At 40.4% G+C, this 23,780-nt stretch overlaps 2 protein-coding genes across 4 annotated transcripts in view; one reads left to right on the forward strand and one right to left on the reverse strand.

Moving 5' to 3' along the window:
- Positions 1-8,603, forward strand: part of phka2 (phosphorylase kinase, alpha 2 (liver)) — a 25,975-nt gene extending 17,372 nt beyond the window's left edge. The window contains exons 21-32 of one of the 2 annotated variants that reach the window (XM_057843623.1): positions 989-1,125; positions 1,205-1,367; positions 1,464-1,543; positions 1,612-1,690; positions 1,763-1,892; positions 3,881-3,982; positions 4,128-4,246; positions 4,329-4,352; positions 4,583-4,636; positions 6,124-6,357; positions 6,443-6,643; positions 6,714-8,603. In XM_057843623.1, coding sequence (XP_057699606.1) covers positions 989-1,125; positions 1,205-1,367; positions 1,464-1,543; positions 1,612-1,690; positions 1,763-1,892; positions 3,881-3,982; positions 4,128-4,246; positions 4,329-4,352; positions 4,583-4,636; positions 6,124-6,357; positions 6,443-6,643; positions 6,714-6,887 — 1,497 coding nt within the window. In that variant the 3' untranslated portion in view covers positions 6,888-8,603. The remainder of the gene's footprint in view (positions 1-988; positions 1,126-1,204; positions 1,368-1,463; positions 1,544-1,611; positions 1,691-1,762; positions 1,893-3,880; positions 3,983-4,127; positions 4,247-4,328; positions 4,353-4,582; positions 4,637-6,123; positions 6,358-6,442; positions 6,644-6,713) is intronic. The other variant, XM_057843632.1, reaches the window with a different exon arrangement.
- On the reverse strand, positions 4,279-23,589 carry ppef1 (protein phosphatase, EF-hand calcium binding domain 1). 2 transcript variants are annotated; one of them, XM_057843644.1, is made up of 20 exons: positions 23,452-23,589; positions 22,009-22,110; positions 21,431-21,460; positions 21,220-21,347; positions 21,081-21,141; positions 17,865-18,028; positions 17,602-17,716; positions 16,166-16,212; positions 14,220-14,386; positions 14,087-14,123; positions 13,862-14,011; positions 13,561-13,697; positions 13,238-13,475; positions 12,304-12,489; positions 12,097-12,239; positions 8,965-9,071; positions 8,730-8,893; positions 8,499-8,583; positions 8,225-8,426; positions 4,279-4,682 (listed from the first exon to the last, which is right to left on the reverse strand). In XM_057843644.1, exons 1-20 carry the CDS (start codon positions 23,486-23,488, stop codon positions 4,667-4,669), a joined length of 2,316 nt encoding a protein of 771 aa, XP_057699627.1. In that variant the 5' UTR covers positions 23,489-23,589; the 3' UTR covers positions 4,279-4,666. The 2 variants fall into 2 exon arrangements, with proteins under 2 accessions (XP_057699627.1, XP_057699634.1); XM_057843651.1 differs by lacking the exons at positions 4,279-4,682; positions 8,730-8,893 and having other exon boundaries at positions 8,281-8,426.
- Between the last annotated feature and the right edge of the window lie 191 nt (positions 23,590-23,780).

A 23,780-nucleotide genomic window follows, 5' to 3' on the forward strand; every position in this document is an offset into this window, starting at 1 on the left:
TACGATTTCAATTTTTTTCAGGTCATTCATTGTCAGACAGAAGTAGGACGGCAAAACGCCATGCTAAAAAATAAGTAAAAATACCAAAATGGCTTACCTGTTCCGGGCAGGCTGTAGCAGGCAATGGATCAGCATTGTCATCTGTAGGACCATGCCCCCCAACAAAATGTTTACTGCATATTCTCTTTTTTGGCTTCGGGAAACGTATGAAGAAAACATCCTTCATATGTCGCAATGTCTAGAGTCGTTTCTACAAGTTCCATAGCAGCAGTGTTTACTCGGCATGTTTTTTTTTTGAAAGATTACCGGCAGAAAACAAGCAGTACTAGCATGGTTATATGCGAGCGCGCTTCTATGTTGACCCCCTTCCGGTTCACGATGGTGAAGTCACGCAGCCTTGCGGTCAAAAAATAGTATTCAATAAGGTGTCTAGTGTCCGTTGTCTATGGTTGTGGTTCACTGACCTGTGACGTCACACGGTAAGATATTGCATCTGTGAGAAAAACTGACAAAGAAAACAAATGGATAATTATGAAATATGTCTCAAAAAGATATTCACACAGTATATTGAGAATTTTTTTAAAATTATGATATAGGTACTGAGTCACTTCATATCACAATGGTGTATATACTGTACCGGTAATATTGCCCAGTAATATTGCCCAGCTCTAACTGAACTCTTTGGCTACCAATGACCGCAATAGACATCAAATCACTTTAAATTAAGATGGCTGGTACAGCGATCATTTAAGTTTCCCAGATTGGACATCTATCGCTGTCAGTGGCAGCCGACCAGTTCATTTATGAAATAATCTTTAAGCCGTTTCACCAGTAGGAAGGCTTTTGTTCTGTATTGTTACTTTAGGTGTTGTAAATGGTAATTTGCCAGTGTTCTTGTCTAGTCAGTGTAGTGCAACTCTGGTTCATCCAACACCGTCAATGACAGCCAATGAGTTAAAATTTATGTTGTCTAATTTATCATCTCAAGTCTCGCAGTGCAACTGATCTCCACCTCCCTCGAGACGCTCAAGGCAACACAGATTTTGCAGCGCTAGTGAGGCAGCTGAAGGAGTGTCCCACTCTGCAGGACCAAGCAGACATCCTATATATCCTCTATGTGATGAAGTAGGAACAAAAACACTTAGGCAATTCAGGCACTGGAAAAAAATCAGTTGTGTTAATTTTTCTGCCGCTTGCCCTCCAGAGGAGCCGATTGGGTGGTCGAGGTGTCTGGTCCGGGCCAAGGTTGGGTGAGTGTTCGCACCCTGTTTGAGGAGCTGTATGTGCAAGCTGGAGCCTGTAAGGAATGGGGGCTCGTCAGGTACATCTCGGGAATACTACGGAAAAGAGTGGAGGTCCTTGCTGAGGTCAGGAACCACAGAGATTTTTTAAAAAAATTATAGCCAGGAAATTGAAGTAGATTTGCATTTGAAGTGATATGTACGTATATTTATGTTGCACAGGCCTGTACAGATCTAATTTCCCACCACAAGCAGATCACAGTGGGTCTTCCTCCTGAACCCAGGGAAAGAGTGATTGCAGTGTAAGTCCAATTTGCTGAAACCTAATCAATCTGTATTTTTCAACTCCAATTGTGCATTTTTCCCCTAGGCCTCTTCCCCCTGAAGAATTGAATGCTCTCATCTTTGAAGCCAGCGGTCAGGACATCAGCGTCGCAGTTCTCACTCAGGTGAATCTTGGGATGACGTTTCGTGTCCCTCCCCCGCTAACAACCAGCGTGTGACGTGTGCTGTCCTCACAGGAAATCATGGTCTACTTAGCCATGTACGTGCGCTCGCAGCCCGCTCTCTTCGGAGACATGCTTCGACTGAGGATAGGACTCATCATGCAGGTGATGGCCACCGAGCTGGCTCGCAGCCTGCGATGCTCTGGTAGGAATTTATTGATGGTTAAGAATGGCTTTAAATGCATTATGAAAAGATATGGAGCTCAAAATTTGATATAGACCAGGGGTTCTCAAACATTTTACAGCAAGTTCTACCTCAAAGACTACCTGACTTTGTGAGTATCATCATCAGCGCCAACATGAACTCATTGGCTGCCATTGACGGTGCTGGACGCCCAATCCATTTTGACTGGGATGGGCAAATGAATATTTGCATTTAACCTTTGGCCAACTTGAAAGAATTTACAAATTGACAGAATCGCACATTTAATGATATAGTAAAGTCTTTGATCCAATTTAATTTTGATAGAATGAACATTTAAACAAATGTTTAAATGTGGTTCATTCGCCAGTCCCAGTCAAAATGGACTGGACGTCTGCCACCGTCAGTGGCAATGAAACATAAGCATTCACTGCCAGTCCTTCCATATAAAATGAATTGGACATCCAGTGCTGGCAGTTGCATTGTAGTTGTATAGTAGTAAGCCAAAATGTTTAGGAAAAAAAAGCCAGAAATTTAATTTTTTAAACCACAAATTGAGCATTAACACGGTCCTTAGATTTGGGGGTAAAAATGGTAATGTATTAGTATTTAAGGATTGAGTTAAATAGTCTTCAATTAAGAAGTTAAACACAACTGAACTGTAGTTGGTAAAAGTACAGTTGTAATTAAAAAATCGTCTTTTGAATGGCGTCCCGCACGCAACACGTCACTTTTGCTAATTAATGTTCATGACGTTAGCAACTGTTGCTAGGCGAGTCAAGCTCGCCTTTGTCCCTAATGCTAAATACATGTAAATAGTGTACGAATGAGATGTTTACTGAGCTAAACCTACTAATTCTGGCTGAAAATTATGCCCTTGGTGCGAAATTCATTGGTAAAGATGTGGAAGAACATACAAATGTTAAGTTAAATAGATGGCTTGAGTGTTGAGGGCTGAAAATTACGGGAAAAAGAACCGACCTGATCCAGTGGTAGCTTTTTTATCGACATCTTTTTCTTATGTGCATTGCCTTACGCCACTGAAAATGACATTCTCTTGTTTCAACAATCTATCCTTTACCACCACATGCCCTGTCCTTCTTACATATTATATCCTCTGGTTGTTGAGGGTTAAGGATTGCTTTAAATGCATTATGAAAAGATCTAAGGATCAAAATTTGATATAAACCAGGGGTTCACAAACATTTTACAGCAAGTACTTCCTCAAAGAATACCTGACTTTGCGAGTATCATCATCAAGGCCAACAAGAACTCATTGGCTTTCTGGCTCTCTGATCATTCTTGGGGGTAATTTACATGACTATTTTTGTGTAGCGATTGCAAATCATACTCAGTGACAGAAAACGAACACTTTTAATTTTTTCATTAATAACAAATCTTAATTCTATTCATTTATTTAAACCTCCCCCTTTCTAAAGTTGTTTATTTGGAACATAAGAGGTAACAACAGTGGCAGTTAGATACCATTTTAATTTTTTTCAGCAATGGATCAGAATTGTTGATCTATAGGACCATGGCCTCCAACAAAATGTTTACTGCATTTGAAAGTGAATGGCTTCACCTTGCTGGCGTTAAACTGGCCTTTTGGACGTCCGCACAAGTTGATCCATTGTTCACATTTTTTCCTCTGAGTTTTTGCCTTAGGCTTGTGTCTTAATGTCTAAAGTCGTTTCTACAAGTTCCATAGCAGCAGTGTTTACTCGGCATGTTATTTTTTGAAAGATTACCGGCAGAAAACAAGCAGTACTAACATGGATTGTATGCGAGAGCGCTTCTATGTTGACCCACTTCCGGTTTACGAGGGTGACGTCACTGTCTAAAAATAGCATTCGTGCGGTACGCTATTGAACTAAATGGAGTCAATCTTTCGCGTACCACTAGAGAGAGCCCACTTACCACGCTTTGAGAGCCACTGATTTAGACCATTATTTTGAGGATGTTATTCTATTGTAACATTTTTTACATTGTAGGGGAAGAGGCCTCTGAAAGCCTGATGAGCCTCAGTCCTTTTGGTATGAAGAACTTGCTGCACCACATCCTCAGTGGCAAAGAGTTTGGGGTGGAAAAAAGCAGTGAGTTTGATGCTTTTTTAACAGTACATCCTAACTCAGTTAATGCCCACTGCTTGCCCATCCAGTAAAAAATAATTGGATGTCTGTCGCCGTCATTGACAGCCAATAAGTTCATTCAGTGATGGTTTTCCTGTCTGTGCATCAGTGCGACCTATCCAGTCAACAGCGACCAGTCCGGCAATCTCTATCCATGAACTAGGACACACCGGCGCCACAAAAACTGAGCGCTCAGGAATACACAAACTCAAGAGTGAAATCAGACAGGTGGGGGCAGGAAACTAACTTTTTAAAAAAAAAAAAATGCGATGTGTCAAATAATAGTGTTGTATGTTGCCTCTGATTGCAGTTGGATGGCTCCCGGCCCCTCAGTGTGGGTTTGAAAAAACAAAAAACAAAAACATGCATATGAATCTGTTTCTAACATCAACCATAGCATATATTTTTTATTGCAGCTGCATTACCGGAATGACCGCCATCTCTCGCTGTATGAGATCATTTCAGCTTATTTGTAACCTGTTTATTTTGTTCATTACGTCATGCCAAGAAGTCATAGTACATGTAAAGTCATCTCAAACATTTGTCATCCATGTCCATATGTAGATCCTCAGCGGCAGTCTCTCCACTTGCAGCAATGTCACCTCTCCTCGCTCCACGGTAAAGCATTTCAGCTCATCTGCTTTCAGCTCATTTCATTTGCCTCCTTAAAGGGACAGACAACACCTGTATCATGTGTATCCCATTTGGTGTGATGAATTGTAAACATCGAATTTTTATTTTTCTGATGTGTAATTGTGGAAAAAAACGAAAATAAATGCCAGTATTTACTGGAAGTGGGAGGAAGAAATTTTACCAGTGCCTGCACTATTGTATCCAATCAAATGCAAGTATCCGAGATTGGCTCCCTTTCCTCGGCACGTTGTAATACCCATTGTCCTATGAACCTTTGTTGTAATTGATCTGTGTGTATGTGCGTGGGTATATAATTGTCAAAAAATGACTGCGCTATTTAGCGGTCTCATTTTATTGTGCTTAAATTAGGGATGGCCTGATCGCATATTTTTCCACCTGAGTCCTAGTCACCTGATTTTGAGAATCTGCCAATACATAGTCCTGTTCCGATACCAACAAAAGCGTTGGTCAAAAAAAAAAAGTTTTAAACATTTTACTGTCCCACCGTGCCATCTTCATAATGCAAATTAGTTTTAAATAAGAATAACATAGAAAAATGCTTGTCTTTGTTAAAAGCTTCATTGAGTGAGTCCACTCAAATCCACTCACGCTGCTGAGAACAGCCTCTCACACAATTAGTTGCCATAGCACATTACCGCTAGTGTTTAACAAAAACTATGATTCACACATTTGACACATTTCAACTTTTGCATCTTACATACATAAGAAATTATGTGGCAATGCTTTTCACCTTGGTCAGTAATCTGTAGATTTTGAGACACTTATCATTTTGGGACAATTCCAGGTCACTTCCTGTTTATTTGGAATCATTTCATGTTTATTCTGGTTCAATTTTGAGTCACTTCCTTTTGACTATGCATCTTTTCCTGTTGATTTTGGGGCATTTCCAATACACTTCTCTTTGAATATGGGCCAATGCCTGTAATTTGTGGGACAATTCACACTCACTTCCAACTGACTTTGGGTCACTTCTTTAAAATTTTTGGGCCAATTCCAAGTTACTCCTGTAAATGTGAATTGAATGAGCAAGGTCACTCTTAGTTTGAGTGTGCCATAGTAAATAAATGGGCCGTCTTTTGTCGTTAAAAATGAGTTGGAGGGAAACTGTTAATGTTTTGGCGAATAAAAATACAACCCTACATCGTGAAAATTTTCCGAAACATTTTTGTGTTGGAACAATGTGTCTCAGCTGTTAAATGTGAGAAGAGATAAGGGCCGAAGTTTTGGACGACAAAGAAAAAAAACAAACATGGGAAGCCTTCACTTTGCTAAAGCATTCAAACAAATACTTTGAGCAACCATCTTTCACATAAAGGTCATTTGAACTAGGTGTTTTCTGTCCCATTAAGGCTTTGATGATAATTTGTGTGCATGCTTTTAAAACATTCACAGCAAAGAAGGAAAATGTTGTAACATCGACGCCCACTAAAGTCAGATCTATCCCTCCACAGCGTTGCAGCAGCCCTTCCACTCCCAGTGGGATGTTATCTCCAGTGGGTTCCGGACCAGGTGACGGCCAGCTGCACTGGGAGGAGCGGCAAGGTCAGTGGCTGAGGCGACGCAGGTTGGACGGAGCCATCAACAGAGTGCCGGTGGGTTTCTACCAGAAGGTCTGGAAGATTCTGCAGAAGTGCCACGGCTTATCCATCGATGGCTACGTTTTGCCCTCGTCCACCACAAGAGAGGTCATAGTCCATGTCCGGTTGTGAGTCAAGGAAGTGCCATAGCGCAATGAAGTATGCATATATTCCTTATCCACCTTCTGTGTAGATGACAGCCAGAGAGATCAAATTTGCAGTGCAGGTGGAGTCTGTTCTCAACCATGTTCCTCAACCTGAGTACCGACAATTACTGGTGGAAACGTTGACCATTCTGGGACTAGTCGCAGATGTGGATGTCGACAACATCGGGGGCGTCATCCATGTGGAGCGCATCCTCCACATGGCCAACAACCTGTTCCTCAGTGACCAGGTACACTGCTTTTTCATGAAGGTGCATCTGAATTGTAGAATATGTCCACTAATGTTTCTTTCGCCCCCAGAAATCTCGCAGTGCCTGTGATTATTTCCTGGAGAAAGACCCAGCGACAGGAATCTGCAACTTTTTCTATGACAGTGCCCCCAGCGGCCGCTACGGTACCATGACGTATTTGTCCAAAGCTGCGATTACTTACGTCCAGGACTTCCTGCCCAGTTCCAGCTGCCTAATGCAATGAAAAACTATCTCTTCAATGCTAGTGAAAATTTACTCCATATCCTTAATCTGAAGCTGAGGGATCAGTCTTTGTCTTCACTAGGTGAGACATACGGTAGCTGCTCCAGAAAGATGTGTGAAGAGGCAGGCGCTTATAATAGTGAGTTAAATTACAAAGTTGGACTATGGAGATAATTCACATTTAACTCATTGATTGCCATCATTCACAGTTAACATGGCTATATGACTTTTATAGCCATCATTGGTAGTGAATGTTACAATACGGTTTTCAAACCAGGATCTACCAAGTATGTGTAAAAGTGAATGTCTGTTTACAAAAGTGGGGCATGTGATAGTGCATCTGCCTCTCAGTCTACATGTGGTGCTAGTGTCTCATATTAGAGGTTCTGGGTTTGAGTCCTGCCTCTTTCTTCTGTGGAATTTGCACGTTCTGCCATTAATCATAATCTTTAACTAGTGTTGCACCGATACCCCGATACGGCACAAAAATGACAACGTTGTATCAGGGAGTACGGTACTAAGAAATAAGATGCCGATGCTGTGCAATATGTACTTTTCGAGCTCTATTGTAGTTTCCAACCGCTGTACGCCCTACCCAAGATGGCCGCCAGCTAAGCACACCGCCATAAAAATAAGGAGCACTTGTCGCCCTTCCTAAAATGATGATAGACGTACAATTGCATGGCGTCCAATCATACATTTGCATGGCGTCCAATCAACCTTCTGGTGTGAATTTCAAAGGGTTTATAACTAGTAAACATCCAATCCATTTGAAGTGGGCGGGCTGGCAGCGAATGAACCAACGCCAGCCATCCCACTTCAAATGGATTGAACATCTAGTGCTCTCAATGGCAGTTAACCAATGGCTAACCAAGCAGTGTTAGTTATTTACAGTTAAGTGGGTATACAGAAATTTGGTATTAAAGAAAACTTTATTTTTTAAAAAACGTACGGTATTTGTGCAATATTAGCATTGGCTGATACCACACAGCAGGATGTGGGAATTGGTATCAGATGCCAAAACATAGTATCGGTGCAACACTATCTTTACCCCATGTATCTGCTCTCGATACACAATTGTAACTACTTTTATTGTGAACAAAAATACTGTCTATGCATGTTACCCAGTGAGTAAAATATAATATTGGACTCCAAATCAAATTTAGATCATCCAAAATGCTCTTGTACCCCTCAGCTTCGTACCAGGAAGATTCCTCAACTTTTTTGAGAGTGGCGTACATTCTTATTAGAGCGTTACTAATACTCATCAGCACTGTGCAATCACTTCCAACAAGAATACACTTCCAGCAAGAATCCAATTAAATATCTTCTGCCTACTCTCCATTTGTCTTGAGATCCTTGTTGTCCAGCTTGTGCACAACTCGAAAGGCCTCCAGGAACTCTGTGAAGTCGATGCTTCCATCCTTGTTAAAATCAATGCTACGAGCCAAGTCATCGATAGCCCCGTTAGTGATGTCCACCCCAAGGTGAGCGCTGAAGAGGCGCCACGTGTGACGAAACTCTTCAATTGAAATAAGACCTGAAAATTCAATCAATATGAAAGCACGGATCATTTTCACAAATTTTAAGAAATAGTGCAGTGCTTCTCTACCTGAATGGTCTTTATCTATTATGTTGAATATGATCTCAATGTCTGTTCGGTAACGAAACAGAGTCTCTGCCAGGTTTGGTGTGACCTAAAAATGAGGAAAATAGTAGAGCTTCTTTAGATAATTATCAGCAGTAGAATTGAAAATAGCTCTTGTGTGCAAAAGATAACAGCCAGCTAAAAGATCTCTCCCTAAACTTTAAGAAATGAATCTTTTAGTTCATGGCCTCAGACCTGTGGCAGCTGTGTCCCTGTTCCCATATCCTCAAAGCAGGACATATAGTCCACGCTTCCATCTGGTGCCAGGTGTGCTAAATGTGGACAGAGCGTCCTCCACGGCAGGTCCAGTCTCAGGACCGACCCCAACACCTGAGCCCATTCACTGGGCGTCACCCTGCCTAAACATTATTGATTTTCTCTGAAAAAAAAAACTATCATACATATAAGCACAATGGGTAAGAGGGCTTACCAGTAAAATTCTGGTCATACTTCTGGAAGCCTGCAATGAGGTCAGAACGGTGGGCGAACACTTTTTCTTTCAGTGCTCTGAGAGCTGAGCTCTCAGCCACCCGTACTCTGTATACACATTGAGGAATTGAAATCGGAATTACTGTAGCAGTTCTGTGCTGTACTGAGTAGCAGTGGATTTATATGGTTGCAATCAACAACTGTGCAGTATTTCTGTGTGGGCTTGATTTTCACTTGTCCAGGTAAACCTCAAAGGTTGCATTTGCATTTTTGTATTGCATAATTTTTCATCATGTATCACTTTTTGCATTTGCAATTACATTCTGAAAAATCTAACCTATGTCAGGTTTGAAGGGAACCTCGGACTTAAAGACTTGTAGACTCTAATAGACCCTACCCACGTGACGTCACAACTCCGCTCTCCTGAATGGTACCGCCCACTTGTCCGTCAAAACATAGTGTTAACCTGTTACGGCTACGTACATTTCTCCTATTTACGGCGTGTTTTTCTGCTCCTTAACATTAATAATCAAAATGGTCAAGGCGTGTGTGGCTGTTGGTTGCACTAACAGAGAAGATGGAAGGAGAGACTTGAAGTTTTACCGTATTCCGAGGGATCCAAAGAGAGCGAAATGGACGGCTGCAATTCGATGTGAAAACTGGGCACCAAAAAATCACCACAGACTATGTAGTAGTCATTTTATATCCGGTAAGATGCATTTAAGATATACTTAGAGGGTTTTGGGCTGACAAATAACCACAATTAAGATCATTGCGAGGCTAATCGCCGACAACATACGACGTAGTACGACATAGTTTCAAATTCAAGATGTTTGTGACTTCCCTTTCTTCCACCATCGTTATTTTTTGAATAATATTTAGCTGGTACCAAGTGAAAGAAACTGGCCTCGTCTACGGGGCTGACAAATAACCACAATTAACATCATTGCGAGGCTAATCGCCGACAACATACGACGTAGTACGACATAGTTTCAAATTCAAGATGTTTGTGACTTCCCTTTCTTCCACCATCGTTATTTTTTGAATAATATTTAGCTGGTACCAAGTGAAAGAAACTGGCTTCGTCTACGGGGCTGACAAATAACCACAATTAAGATCATTGCTAGGCTAATCGCCGACAACATACACGTATGTATGTAGTGAGAGTGCTATCGCTAAACCATATAAACATTAAAAGCCTTAACTCCATTGACAAACGACATGAAATACATTAGACTTGACAGTGGATGTTAGCAATAACAAAAGATTTTGAATTGAAAATTTCGTAACTCACCTTTCCAAGCACAAGATAGATTCCTGCCGAATTTTCGTGGACGAGGACCTGTTTCACCCAACCAGCAACGAAGTATTTATAAGCCTCCAAGCTCTTGAAGTTTTTCATATTTTCGTGAGAATAGGCTGATTTAGTGTGGACAAGATAATTGTAAATATCTGCGTAGCAGATGTCAGGCAGACAGGGCGAAGACAGTGGGTCGAAAAACATCGATTTGGGCATCAAATATGGATCTGGCGACTGTATAGAACGAAGCTTTTCCTCAAAACGCCTTTTATACAACAGATCCAGTGAGTTTGCGGCATCAGAAAGCACCGGGTCTTCCACGAAATGCATTTTAAATTCCGCCATCAATTGAAAACAATGCTAATACAGAGTCAAAATGATGGACAAGTGGGCGGAACCATACAACGAGCACGTGGTTTTGTGACGTAGGTGGGTAGGGTCTATAAGCCACAATGTTTCTCTTTTACTAAAATATGTTATGAGAAACACATAAAATATTGCCATTGCTTTAAAAATCTATATTATTTAGTACATGTTTTGACCTACAGAGGGCGCCATGTTTTATGGGTGCCATGGACGCTCGAGGTGATGGCGTAGTTTGTCACTCTCTCGAAGAACACTACTGGTCTTCTGCAATTCCTCCTACGCGGCGAGACGTCCAACACATGCGCACATTGGTTAAAAGCGGCGAGTACTTACTATCTGTGTTTCTATTGAGTGTTTTATTACCTTTTCATTGCCTCAAAATACTTTTTGCATGCGTTTCCCCTTTACACTTTTAAGCATCGTGTTTTTTTGTGATAGCTTTAAAGCAGATTGTTGATCTGTTGACCACATTAGTCACGTAGCGTATTCAAGCCACCTGTAATATGTTCTGTCTGTATGCATCTTAAAAAAAATAAAAATAAATTAAAAGCGCACGGTAATACTTTGGGTGTCAAATTCGCCTCTTGTAGAACATTTCACCGCACATTTTGGCACAACACGTTTTTTTTTTTCCCTACTCTCGTCTCGCCTCATCCCGTCTTTACTGTTCATTTTGCTTTTGCTGCTCGTTTTGTGAAATATCAACAGTCAGTCAGTCTGTCAGTAAAATTGAAAGGGTTGAACAGATGACATGTTTATGTCTCTAGAGCAGTGGTCTCAAACCGGTCCTCAAAGGGCCGCAGGGGGTACTGGATTTCATTCCAACCAAACGAGACAAATACCTTTTCACCAATCTGGTTTCTTACAAGTGTAATCAGTTGATTGCAATCAGGTGCTGCTTATGTTAGTAGAAACCTCATTGGTTGAACTGTTTGTGCTGGATCTGTTGGAACAAAAACCAGGACCCACTGCGGCCCTTTGTGGAGTCGGTTTGAGACCGCTGCTCTAGAGTCATACTCTGGAAGCCCGGCAGCGCATGACGTCACCGCCCTGCGACGTCAACAACAATGGCGACCTACTAGTTAAACTAATTTTACAAATTGTATAAAAACGAAAACATCAAGAGGGATTTCAATATCAAATTATTTTAACTCATAATAATGTTTATCTTTTAAAAAGTACAAGTCTTTCTATCCGTGGATCCCTTTAAAGCCTTGACTGAGTAATAGGGCCAAAGAGAGATTTTTTTTCTTGAACTATTAGTAGGACTTCAATCTCACAGTCCATTTTTTTTTTCTTTCTTTGGCCCTAAACTCCGTCATACCGTTGCAAAAACCACATACGAAAGTGGAAAATTAAAAAATACCTGCTTTTATATGTGACTTGGCCCATTCAGACTTCGTGCACCATCCATCAAATACAACAGATGATGTTTGTTGTTTTACCAGTACTAGTCAGCTGTTGTACCTTTGTGTCAACGTGAGTTTGCGCGTTGAGCGGCTGACTTGGTACTGGTAGAAGCGCGGCACCAGATCTCTTCCCAGTTTTATATAGGCGCCCCGGTTACTTCCCTCCTCATAATAGTTGGACGCAGAGAAGATAGTGATCACCTGGAGGATAATTTGATTTGACATATTGCAACGTGGAAGTGAATGCACATACTTGAGCTACTACCTGTCCGCCGTGACACAGCTCGTATCCTTCCTGTTTACACTCGTGGGATCTGATGATGAGCTGCAAACCGTGTTGGAGCAGAAGTCTCCGCGTGACATCGGGCCCAAAATAGCAGCCACCTCCTCGGAACGTGTTTGGGCTGCAGCCTTCCTGGATTTTGGGGTCACTCCACAGGATGTCGACAATCTAAGGCAGCGGTTTCAAACTCATTGTGGATCACAGGCCACATTCATGGCAATTAAATCTCATGTTAGCCGGACCAGGTTATTTTTGGGCCAATTGTTTTTAAACCCTTATAGTGCACTCATTTAACGCTAGACTAGATATTCATTAGCCACTAGCTCTGTCAGTGGCACTGAAATATGAGTATTTACAGCAAGTCCTCCAAGTTTAAGGGAATTGGACATCTATCGTTGTCAATGGAAGACAAAAAGTTAATTTTGGACACTTGTTTGTAAGTTTAGGGTACTCAGAAGTCACTAACTGTACATTTTGTGGCATTCCGTGGTCTCTTCCTGTACATTTTGGATTATTTCCCTTTGATTTTCGGGCGTTTCCTGTTGGTTTTAGGGCATTTTTGGGTCACTTCCAGGTTATCTCACTGGCTGCCATTGACGGCACTAGACGTCCAGTCACTATTGGCTGGGAGGGGGCGAATGAACGAATGTGACATAAGTGAGCCAAGTGTAGTAGTGCATGTACTCGATCACACAAATAACATCTCCAGTTTTAAGGTGTCAATGTTAAATAAAAGCCTGTATTTACAGTATGAATGAGCTACAACATGCTCTGCCAGTCAGAAAAACCTCGCAGGCCGATTGAACACCCTGGCAGGCCGCTTCTGGGTCGTGGGCTGAATGTTTGATTCTACGGCAAAGAGTGTTCTGCCACAAATGGAAAACAAGTTTGATTAAAATGTCATTGGTACCCTTACCTGTTTCCATTCCTGCTCATTTTGTGGAGGAGACGGGAGCGGAACAGCGGTGGTCGAATCTAAGAAAGGCACTCGGAGGATGTTGATGTCGTACGGAATATTGGGAGAAGACTGATGAGGTGAGAAGCACGAGGGGAATTGCTGAGAGCAGAGCGATGAAGACGACGACGATGAGGAGGAAGAGGAGGAAGATGTCGAGGCTGAACTGTCTTGTCGGCTCAAACCGGAGTACCTTTTTCTGAAGCGAAGCACAAAATGAGATTAATAATCCAAAAGAAAAAAAGGGATGCCTGATGGGAGCCACATTCTGTCTGAACTCTGACCTCAGGTTAGGAGTTTTTTGGATTTTAGTGCGACTGCAGCAAGTATCCGTGGATTTCATTCTTTTCATGTGTCTATTGGACTGACCGATATCTGGCTGCTCCAAACGGCATCGAGGAAGCCTCATGGCTGATTTAACCTTGAAAATAAGCAAATTGATGAGACTCCTTCTGAACCATCCTTCAGCTTTGTTCAAAGCCAGGCATACATCTGTTTTATAAGGTAAGTATAATGATGAGTGAAGTCCATTATCTACCTTTTAGATATTAAGTATTAAAAACACAGACATTTTCTCTTCCTGACCTTGTGCCGGTCAATGACGCTGAGGAAGTCTAAGTCAGTCTGGTCTGATATGCCCCCGTGAACAATGAGGACCTTTCCGTCTATTACCGCGGCAACGGGCAGAAGACTGAAGACATCCTGAAAAAGCTGCAAGATCTCACAACTGTTCGCCTGTACAGAGGGAACCGAAAACGCATCAGACCCTACAATTGAGAGCATTGAGGAAACATTAGTCTCAGATCACACCTTGTACTTCTGCATGACCTCTTTTGTGAACCCATATCTGAAAAACAAATGACAGACTATGTCTTTGGCCACAAACATGCTGAAAAGATAATAATATCATACAATTTTTTGTTTAACTCAATCTCCTGATTACCTTAGGTTCATGATGTGGTCCTCGTGGTTCCCTCGGTTCAGATGCATGTAGTCGGGGTAAAGTAGAAAGTAAGCAAATAGGAGGACGACCACCTCGATGGACTTTTTCCCCCGGTCAACAAAGTCTCCATTAAACACATATGGCGTCTCAGCTGAGGGGAGGCCGTTCTGATAAATTTAAATTCAGGTTAGTCGCAGTAGACCACAGGTGTCAAACTGAAGGACCGAGGGCCAGCTCCGGCCCTCCACATCTGTATGTGTGGCCTTCGAAAGTAAATCCTGTGCATCGACTTCATGTTTTTTCTAAAAAATAAAATTACATTTCTGTAGTCCTCAATGAAAGATCGAGGACTACAGATATTATTTACCTCCCTCTTTTTTCTAAAATTTTAATGGAAAAAAAAAAAAATATGGTGGAAAACACTGACAAGACTGAAAAAGCAGTTTCTGCTCTTGGACTCCTCTTTAGAAAAAACTGCTGTATTTTAAGACAAAACTGTTGTGTTTGATAGACCAATATGTCTATATGCTGCCATGGCAGATTCATGGCGCATTAAGACCCCAAACTATTTTTAATTTGTCCGTTTTACCCTGAAAACCCCCGTTTACAGACGTCGCGCAACCGCTTTTGTTTCAACCCAGCCATAAAACGAAGGTAATTATCGTAATTATATTTATTATTCAAAATGTCCTTTTTAGCTTAGAATCATTAACTGATAACTGTCTCATATTTCGTTTAAAAAAGAAAAACGACTTTAAAAAATTATTCACTCGCATATTTTAAACTTTTAAACAAATTATGTCACAATGAAAAAAATGGCGTCTTTAAAAAAGTCACAGATACGTATCTACCTCATAACTATTGCTTAATTGTATTTTTTTTGTTACTGTCGCATTTTCTACGATATGTGAGATGATAAATTTTCAATCCAAACAAAGAAAAATTGAAAAAAAAAAAAAAGTTTAAAAGGGTAAATATATGAAAAAGAAAATCTCGACCACTCCTTGATGTTTGAGATTTCTGCATCGCGACACTTGTTATATTACCATGTTTCACCCATAAAATCCCCCCAAAATCCAGCTGTGGCCATTCACAGCTGTGTCTTGACACTCAGTGATACATGCTAGATGGAGTTTTTGGATCGAAACAAGGTAACTACGTGATAATATCTCGTTAAAGTCATGGCGTCTGTAATTCTGCTCTCGTGTGCTCTCACCTCCAGATAGGGTTTTGCTATTTAAAAAACATAAAAAAAAAAAAAAAAAAAAAAGCCCTCCTGTTCAAAATGGTTCTTTCCCCAGAAAATTGAGATTTTAAGCTTTCCAATGATGTATCACACATGCATATCAGACAATTTTGAAAGTTGGCCAAATTGGGGCTCTTAGAGTGGAACTTCAAGTCACCTGAGTGTTTTCCACCATATACGTATATTTTCAAATTTATGAAATAAAAACGGAATATATTTCATGTTTTTTTTCCTCTTTGTTTTTCAATCAAAAATAAAAAGAATTTTGCTGTTTTCTTAATTTAAAATGTAAATAAATAATAATAAATTTTTAAAAAATGAAAAAATATTGTAAGAATTAAAAAAAAAAAAACCAATAGAAAAGAGAATATTGAATGTTTTACTCCCTTTTGTTTTTTATTAGAACTGTAAATTTTTAAAAAATTCAAACAAAATACTAGAAATGAGAGAATATTTTAAGTGGCTCAAAAAGAGGATTTGGACATTTTTTGGTCAACAAAGTCTCTAAACTCTTCATGGACAATCAAAAGAGTTTTTGATTCATTTCATAATCGATTTGTGCTCGAAGAAAGCCGGAGTTGCCAAATATGACCCTGCAAAGGAAGCCAAAAACTACATGTGGCCAGTGTCAAAGTTGAGTTTGAAAGGGTTTCCGGTACGTGGGATGTGAGTGACTGTGCAGGTGTTGTAAACACAATACCTTGTAAAATATAAGAAGCAAGTCATCAAGTCGCCCATGAAGATCACCTACACAAAATAGACAGAGTGGGCCAGCAACATTATCATCAAATTTATAATTTCACTTGGAAAACAAACACACTTTTTCCAATTAAACCCTTTAATGCACGAATTATGATGTTATTCTTAATCCTTACAGGGCACTCATTTAACAGATTGTCTGCCATTGACATTCATTCACTCGCATAGAGCCACCCTAGTGGTGATCTATCACCATGCAGGCAAAGAGCAGATAACAGTGATCCCTCTCTATTTCGCGCTTCAAACTTCGCGCCTTCAGTCCATCGCGAATTTTTTATTTTTCCAATTTTAAAAAAGAAACATAAATGCAGTATTTTATAGAGCTGTTTCGATCGATGACGTAGTCTCTTACTCTAGCTCCTGCCGCTTTTTTTGGTCAGGCAGTGCACTGAAGTTGCTTATTAAAGTTAACGATGATTGACAGACAGTTAAGGGTCAATCTTGCCAGAGACGCTTGGAAGTCGAAACTTCAAAGCACTGCATGTGTCAACATCGATTAGCTTGTTAAACAGTTGCCGTAGCAACTCATTGCGTGTAAGTAAGCAGCTTGAGCGGATTTGAGTGTTTACACTCAATGAAGCATTTAATAAAGACAAGCATTTTTCGACTTTTTTTTTTTTAAATACTTTTTTTTCTTGTTCAAAAGCAATTCGGTGGGACAGTAGCATGTTTAAAACATCATAATTATTGCATTTGAAGTGCTTAAAAACATTTATTAAGATATATATAGATAAGTTTTTATTTTTAAATTATACCTTGGGTAAAAAGTGAAAAAAACATGTCTTATATGTATCTTCTTTCCAATGTTTAATCTGATTACATACATTGAACACACATACACTACTTTGTGGTTTTTCACTTAACGCGGCGGGTTCTGGTCCCCATTAACCGTGAAAAACGAGGGATCACTGTACTGTTGTTTTAAATATGGTCAGGAATCCTGCCCCCTGAGCCCTGATCCTCCTTTTTTGTGTATCTGTGTGTCTGTCTGCCATGATTGCAGGATTGGATAGATGGGTGAGCCTGGGACCAGGTGCAGGTGATCATCATTTACGGCTTACTTAAACCAGGCCCTGGCCTCACCTCATTGCCAAATCAACAACTCCACTCCATGAGTTTGTGACTCTAGCTACTGATAATCTCAGAAATCAGTATTGAACTGCTTCAGTTTATTTTGCCTTTGTTCACCCATCCTGTATTGCTCGCCTGCCTTCACAGCTCACATGCTCACCCACCAACTGCCCGCCTGACCATTTGGAGACAGACTACCTTCACATACCGCAATAAACAATTGTTACCACTGCCACCTCACCTTCCTTCTCTGCGCTTGGGTCCCCCGCTCACCCAGAAACCCAACAAATACAGGCGGCATCTTACCACATATCGTGATCTCCTTCGTGTACGATGTGGACAGTTGGACGATGTTGGGCATCTGTTTGAGGAGCTTCTTGGTCTCATAGAGGAGCTGCAGCACATATCTTGCGTGAAGTGTCTGTGCAGATGTAGAGCGATAAGCTTCCGAAAAGCAGGCAAAACTGATCAAGGCGTGCAAATAAAATGACAAATTCATTCACTAGGAGTCAATGAGTTACGATCCAATGCGTGTGACAATTGATGAAACCATTCCCAAAGTACTATACCTGCTGATCTTTAAAGGCACTTAGCAGAGCGTTTGTGTCCGACACAGAGAGGGGAAACGACAGTCGAGGTCCCACGTAAGACTCTGGAACGTGAATGGAGTCATAACAGGCCTCTCGGTCTAACCAGGGGTCAACGACAGGCTCCAGAAGTTGCGAAATCAGATCTATTGATCATAATAAAAGGAAATAATGAGGCAAAAGTGGGTATACTTCAGACTTACAATCATTAAATGGCAGGAAAAAAAAAGCAAAATCCTCCCTTTAATCCTAATATTAAAAACCATCAAACCGCCAAAATCCACAGTTAGAAACAAACTTGACATCAACAAATTAGATGAAGTGGACATCGGGAATATCAAGATTAAGTCTGTAATGCTTTTCCATGTTTTGCGGTTTAGATTTTAATCTGCAGGTTCAACCAGCAGGATTTTTAGCTTATAAAACAGATTGTCCTAAATAATTTTACATCCTTTGAAATAATAACAAATAACACATAACCTAAGAGAGTGGAATATTTATATATTTGCTAGTCTACTATAGGGCACTTATTTAACTCTTTGGCTGCTATTGATGGTGCTACATATCCAATCCATTTTGACTCGAGAGGCTAGCAGCCACCCTCCCAGTCAAAATGGTTTGGACATCTGTTGTTGTTAATGGCAAGCAATGAGTTAAGTCGTACATTAAAAAAAAGAAAAAAAAAAATCAAACGAACAAACACCTGGGGTGTTATTTTCGGCAACAACGAGAGTGTCTTATTTTTTATTCATTGTAATTTTTAGAAATTGAATGAATACATTTCTATTAATTTGTAATATAATTTATTCATGAAAAAATTATATAAAAATACAATAATGATTAATAATACAAAAATAATATCATTTCAGTGCAATCTTGACTTGAGTATGCTGACAGCCGGGGCCGGATGAATGGGGCGGCCGGGGTGGGCACGGCCCACCCAGACGTGAGTCGTGCCCACCCAATCAAAATGTCGGGAATATCTATTTTAGCGTCGCACTGGATATAGAGAACGCACGGAGAGTTGGTCTCACCTACTTTTTTTTTTGCAGGATTAACGGTTACTGTTGGCCGCAACCACGTGGAACAAGCAATCACCAAAACAAGCTGTTTTCTAACCTCATTTGTAATCCGCGCGCTTCCTCTCTCCCCTCCAGACACATTCTCGCAGTCGGACATCTGGTCATTAATGACGTTACCAGCCACAACAAAGCGTCGCCATATTGAAATGGGGGCAAAACACGAGTCACAAGCGGTTGCTCTGTCGTGCATTGTAGTACAAACGTGTTGAACTTTTGTCTTATTTGCGGTCTTTTTTTCCTGTCGGAATGACTAAAAGTTGCCGTGTTGCGGGTTGTAACACAAGGAAGAGTTCGGAGCCAAGTTCTTCATTCTTCCTCGAGAGAAGAAAAGGACAAGCAAATGGCTGAAAGCAATCAATCGTGGAACAGTAAAAGAAGACGGTTCCGTGGACCATTCTCGCCAGTGGGAACCTAAATCCAGGCACATTTATATTTGCAGCCGACATTTTATTACTAGTGAGTAAACTTTAATCGATTTTTTTTGTGGTGCCCTAATTAGCTGCTAGGATTCAATAGACTAGGCAGTGGTTATTATTACCGTAACCGACAACTTGCAAAGCGTTATTATTCTTTTGCCGTGAACTACTCTGATCGGTCAATCGGTATATTATTGGCCTGGTGGGAATTGGTTATTTTGCCGTGGCGTGTTCACGGCTAAATAAAGCTTGGAGGCGAATTACCGGTTACAGCAGAAATAATCACTACGTATATACTACCAGTTTTCTTAGTTCCACACAGTACATATTCCACGTAATTAATAAAGGTCAACTTACTGGGTGACTTTATGAGGTAGTTGTAGATGTTTCCAAACTCCATTACAGGCAATTCCTTTGGATTGTTTATCCAGCTATCAACTGTGACTTTGTATGGGCAGATTTCCAGGCCAACTCACGCTAATTTTAAGTTGTATCGCCTCCTCGCGTCTGTCGGCACTGACTCGTGGTAACAATAAGTCATGTTTAAGACGTTTTTATGAAAAAAAGACGCAAAACACAGCCAAAATATATGAATTTCAGACAACGTTTGTCTACGGATGTTTACCTGTGCGTGCCCCCATCTCAAAATGGCGACACGTTACTATGCGAGATGACGTAATCGTCTAGACCGATTGCGAGAATAAGTAGATAGATGAATGGAAAAAAAACCCATAAAAAAACAAAAAACAAATAAATAACCCCAAAAATGCCGCCTCAATGGGACACACGCCAGTGTCCTACTTGCGCCGGTCCCAAGCCCGGAGAAATGCAGAAGGTAAAAAAAAAAAGCCTGCATTGAGGGTGCCCCCTCAAGATTTCTTAGTGCCCACTCTGGTGGGTAAACCTAGATCCGGGCCTGGTGACAGCTCTTGGAACCATACTCAACTCAAGTTTCCGATGAAATGTCACTGTCATCACACTGTGTTAGTTTTTAGTCAGAAAAATGCGGTAATGATAATTGAGATCTAGCATCCAAATGTGGACATCACATTTTGGGTCAAGTAGGCCACAACATTAACATTTGGTGTACAAGTCTGGCCTACATGACCCAAAATGTGATGTCCACGTATTGTTGGCCCAAGGTCTTTATTATTTTAATTATTTTAAACCAAAAATAGTCATTTGCCCTATAAAGAGTTAACTTGTTCACTGCAATTAACGGCGTCCAATTAATTTAAACTGGGAGCGTTGGCAGTGATCATTCCGTCAACAATGTATTGGACGTCTATCGCTGTCAATGGCAGCCAATGCGTTAAGAGTTAAAACTCTCTAAACAGGCTTAATTTTGTGTATTTGCCGCCAAGAGTCAGTAAGACTGTGTCAAACACATACACACCAACACGGCTTTGTCCTCTCTCCATCACTTCATTTGACTGAAAAGAACAGCATCTAGTTGAGGATTATCTCCACAAAGGAGCAGAAGGCTTTTTTATCCGAACGAGTGGGTCAGCGCACCCTTAAGCCACAGCTGCCTTGGCGCAACACAGCACCTTCCCATTAGTTGCTACGCAACGCAAAGGGGCTTCCACGTCCAGATAAAACAGCATTGCTGATGAAAGTGGCGTTCATTTGATTGACTGAAGGCCACGGAGGAAGACAAACACTCTAACTCACTACCTTATGACATAATTTCTTCATACCTGGTCCGTTTCCATTTAAGTGAGTGAAGTTGTCGAGCATAAAGCTGAAGAAACCGGACAACTGTGGAAGACAACATCAAACAAAAGAGCACCTTTAGTGACTTTTGGTAGTTGTCATCTTCCAGGTCCGGAGACTCACTTGCAGCTGGTCCTGTTCGCCGGCGTATTCGATGGATTGGAAAATGTTCCACGTGTACCTCCGCCTCATCTCCAGACGGGCCATGTAGCGGCGGTACCATCGCTGGATCAGCACAGCTGCCTTCATAGCTGCATGGAGTCAATGCAAAAAAAGCTAAACTTGACTTCTTCAAGCATAAATGTGTGTATAGATCCCAATAAATGACCCTCACTTAGCGCAGGATTGGGTGTCTTTGCCTCATCTGCGGGAAACAAAAATAGAAATCAGCATTGGAACGTGTTAATTGAATAAAATGACTTGGGAAGCAAAGTCAACACACGACCACGACCGATGGGGAAGTGTTAACGTGGCACGAGGGAGGGCCGCTTGGAAAAGTGCCGCAAATTACACAGCCTTCAACACAAACAGCAAAATAGGAGACACTAGAGATTGCAAGGAGCTGCCACAAACCGTTGAACTGCGTGTCACAACATTACGTCTTGGATCAGTAAACAAAATGCAGTACACAATTTTACTGCCTCTGATTTGAATCTCTTTACATGATAGCCCAAAAGAGTCGGTATTGCCTACACAAAATTGCTCCAAAATTTTAGCAAAGGACAACTTTGTTCTAAAAGAAGCTCCTCAACTCACTTTGGAAAGCTTCTTTGTCAACTAGATGGTGCTAAAGCATCACAATTTTCAGAAAATAACAATTGTTGCAAAAATCAAATTCCCTGTTTGCCAACACCATACTACTAATTTCGAGAATTCGACAATAGAAGTGACGAAGCATGTTTGATATGATACCTGTTTCAATCCTTGGCGCTTGCGTCTCTATGGCAACGGAGGCGCCGCATCCCATGATAAACAGTGTGTGAGCCCACAAGTCGCATGAATGGAAAACTGAGTCTGAGACACAAAGAGCATCTGTGAAAAGGTTATCTCTGCTATCCAAGTTTAAATTTAGAACAGAAACCACAACAACCAATCAGACACAAAGGTGTGACTTAACAGATGTCGATCAGGATCACCCCCGTTGATTTGAGAAAAATATAACTTTAAATTTGTCTTTTTTTGTTGTTGTTAAGGTAACGCTCCATTATGAATAAGGTGTGTTTTTCAGTTGGGTCCCTGATATTTGTGTCCTCTTATTCGAAAGTGCGTGAAAAAATATATATTTGGGTAAATTGAGTTGTTTTCTTAGGTCAAATAGAGAAGTCATTGTATAAAAAATGTGGTTTTTTTATAATAAACAATAGAAATTCCAACTCAGATGGCTCAAAAACCTCATAATGAAAATGTTCATTGTGTGGAAATCAACGTTGGTGTTGTGTTTTTGAAACATCTCACTGTTAATTTAATAAAAGTTTTTTTTTTTTTTTTAATTATGGTAACAAACATTTTTAATGTATTTTTGAGCAATCCCTCTTTGGAATTTATTACAATTTTCTCATAAGGTAAAGGTAAAAATGTTAGAAATTTAAAGGTTATAAATTTGATTGGGAAAAAAAAATGGAAATCCAAACTCTACCATACTTTGCCATAAAAATTTTTACAATAAAAATGTCATTGCACGTTATGGTATTTTTGTACCAATTGAGTTTGAGTTTAAATGAAAGATTTTGCATTTAGGGCATTGAGCAATTAAACAATTTGTTTTATAAGAAAATTGATGCAAAAAAAGTAATTATTGGTATTTTTATATTAAAAAGTTACATAGTTTGTCTGCTACCAAAATTTGAAATTGAGACACAAGTTCTTTAAGTGCAATTTTTTTTGATGAAATAAAATTTCCTTGTTGGAGCTTATTTTTCTACCACTGGAAATTAACTGTACAGTATTGCTTCTTACACTTGAAGGATAAAAAAAGTTCAAAGTTGGATGGTTTCAAAATAAATCTGCTCAAACTTAAATGGTATAGTTAACTGTAAAATTACTAGATTTAATTCATTTTGATTTATTATTGTGAAAATAGAGTATAACACCAACAAGGCTTTCTGTCTTTTCAAAAAGGCATACGTTGCACAATTTTAACTGATTGTCATATACTGCAGGTAATCTGCACACGTAATTAAACCACTTGATTGAATAGCACATACAGTTTAGTTGTGTGCTTGCCACACTCACAAGTGGCAATGAATTAGGCTCATTGACTTAATGCACGATAGGAATATTCCGCACTACCCAAACTCACTTTAACAAACCGAGGTGAAACTGATGTCAATACAATGAATGAAAGCGATGCTCTACCTGCACAATGTTTCCTTGGGGACCGTGTGCTGTACATCCAACTTTGGATGAGATCAGGGGCCGTTTAGGCGCTTTTTCATTGCAACGTCTCGTTTTCATTCCATATCTGAGCTGAAGCCGGTGCAGCCTGGAAGAAGGAGGAGACAGAAAAGGAGGAGGAGTAGGCAGAAGGGGTGTTGAGGAGGCGGAGGCGACATCATGTGATTGTACAACACGGATGGAGCTCAGTGAGTCCCATTCAGAGAGAACATTTGAGGTACCACAGGAAGCTTCAGTATATAATTTCATTACTATATGCAAAATTGCCTCATTTTTCATGACACAGTATT

This window comes from Corythoichthys intestinalis, chromosome 1, assembly GCF_030265065.1.
Source record: "Corythoichthys intestinalis isolate RoL2023-P3 chromosome 1, ASM3026506v1, whole genome shotgun sequence".
Taxonomy (NCBI): domain Eukaryota; kingdom Metazoa; phylum Chordata; class Actinopteri; order Syngnathiformes; family Syngnathidae; genus Corythoichthys; species Corythoichthys intestinalis.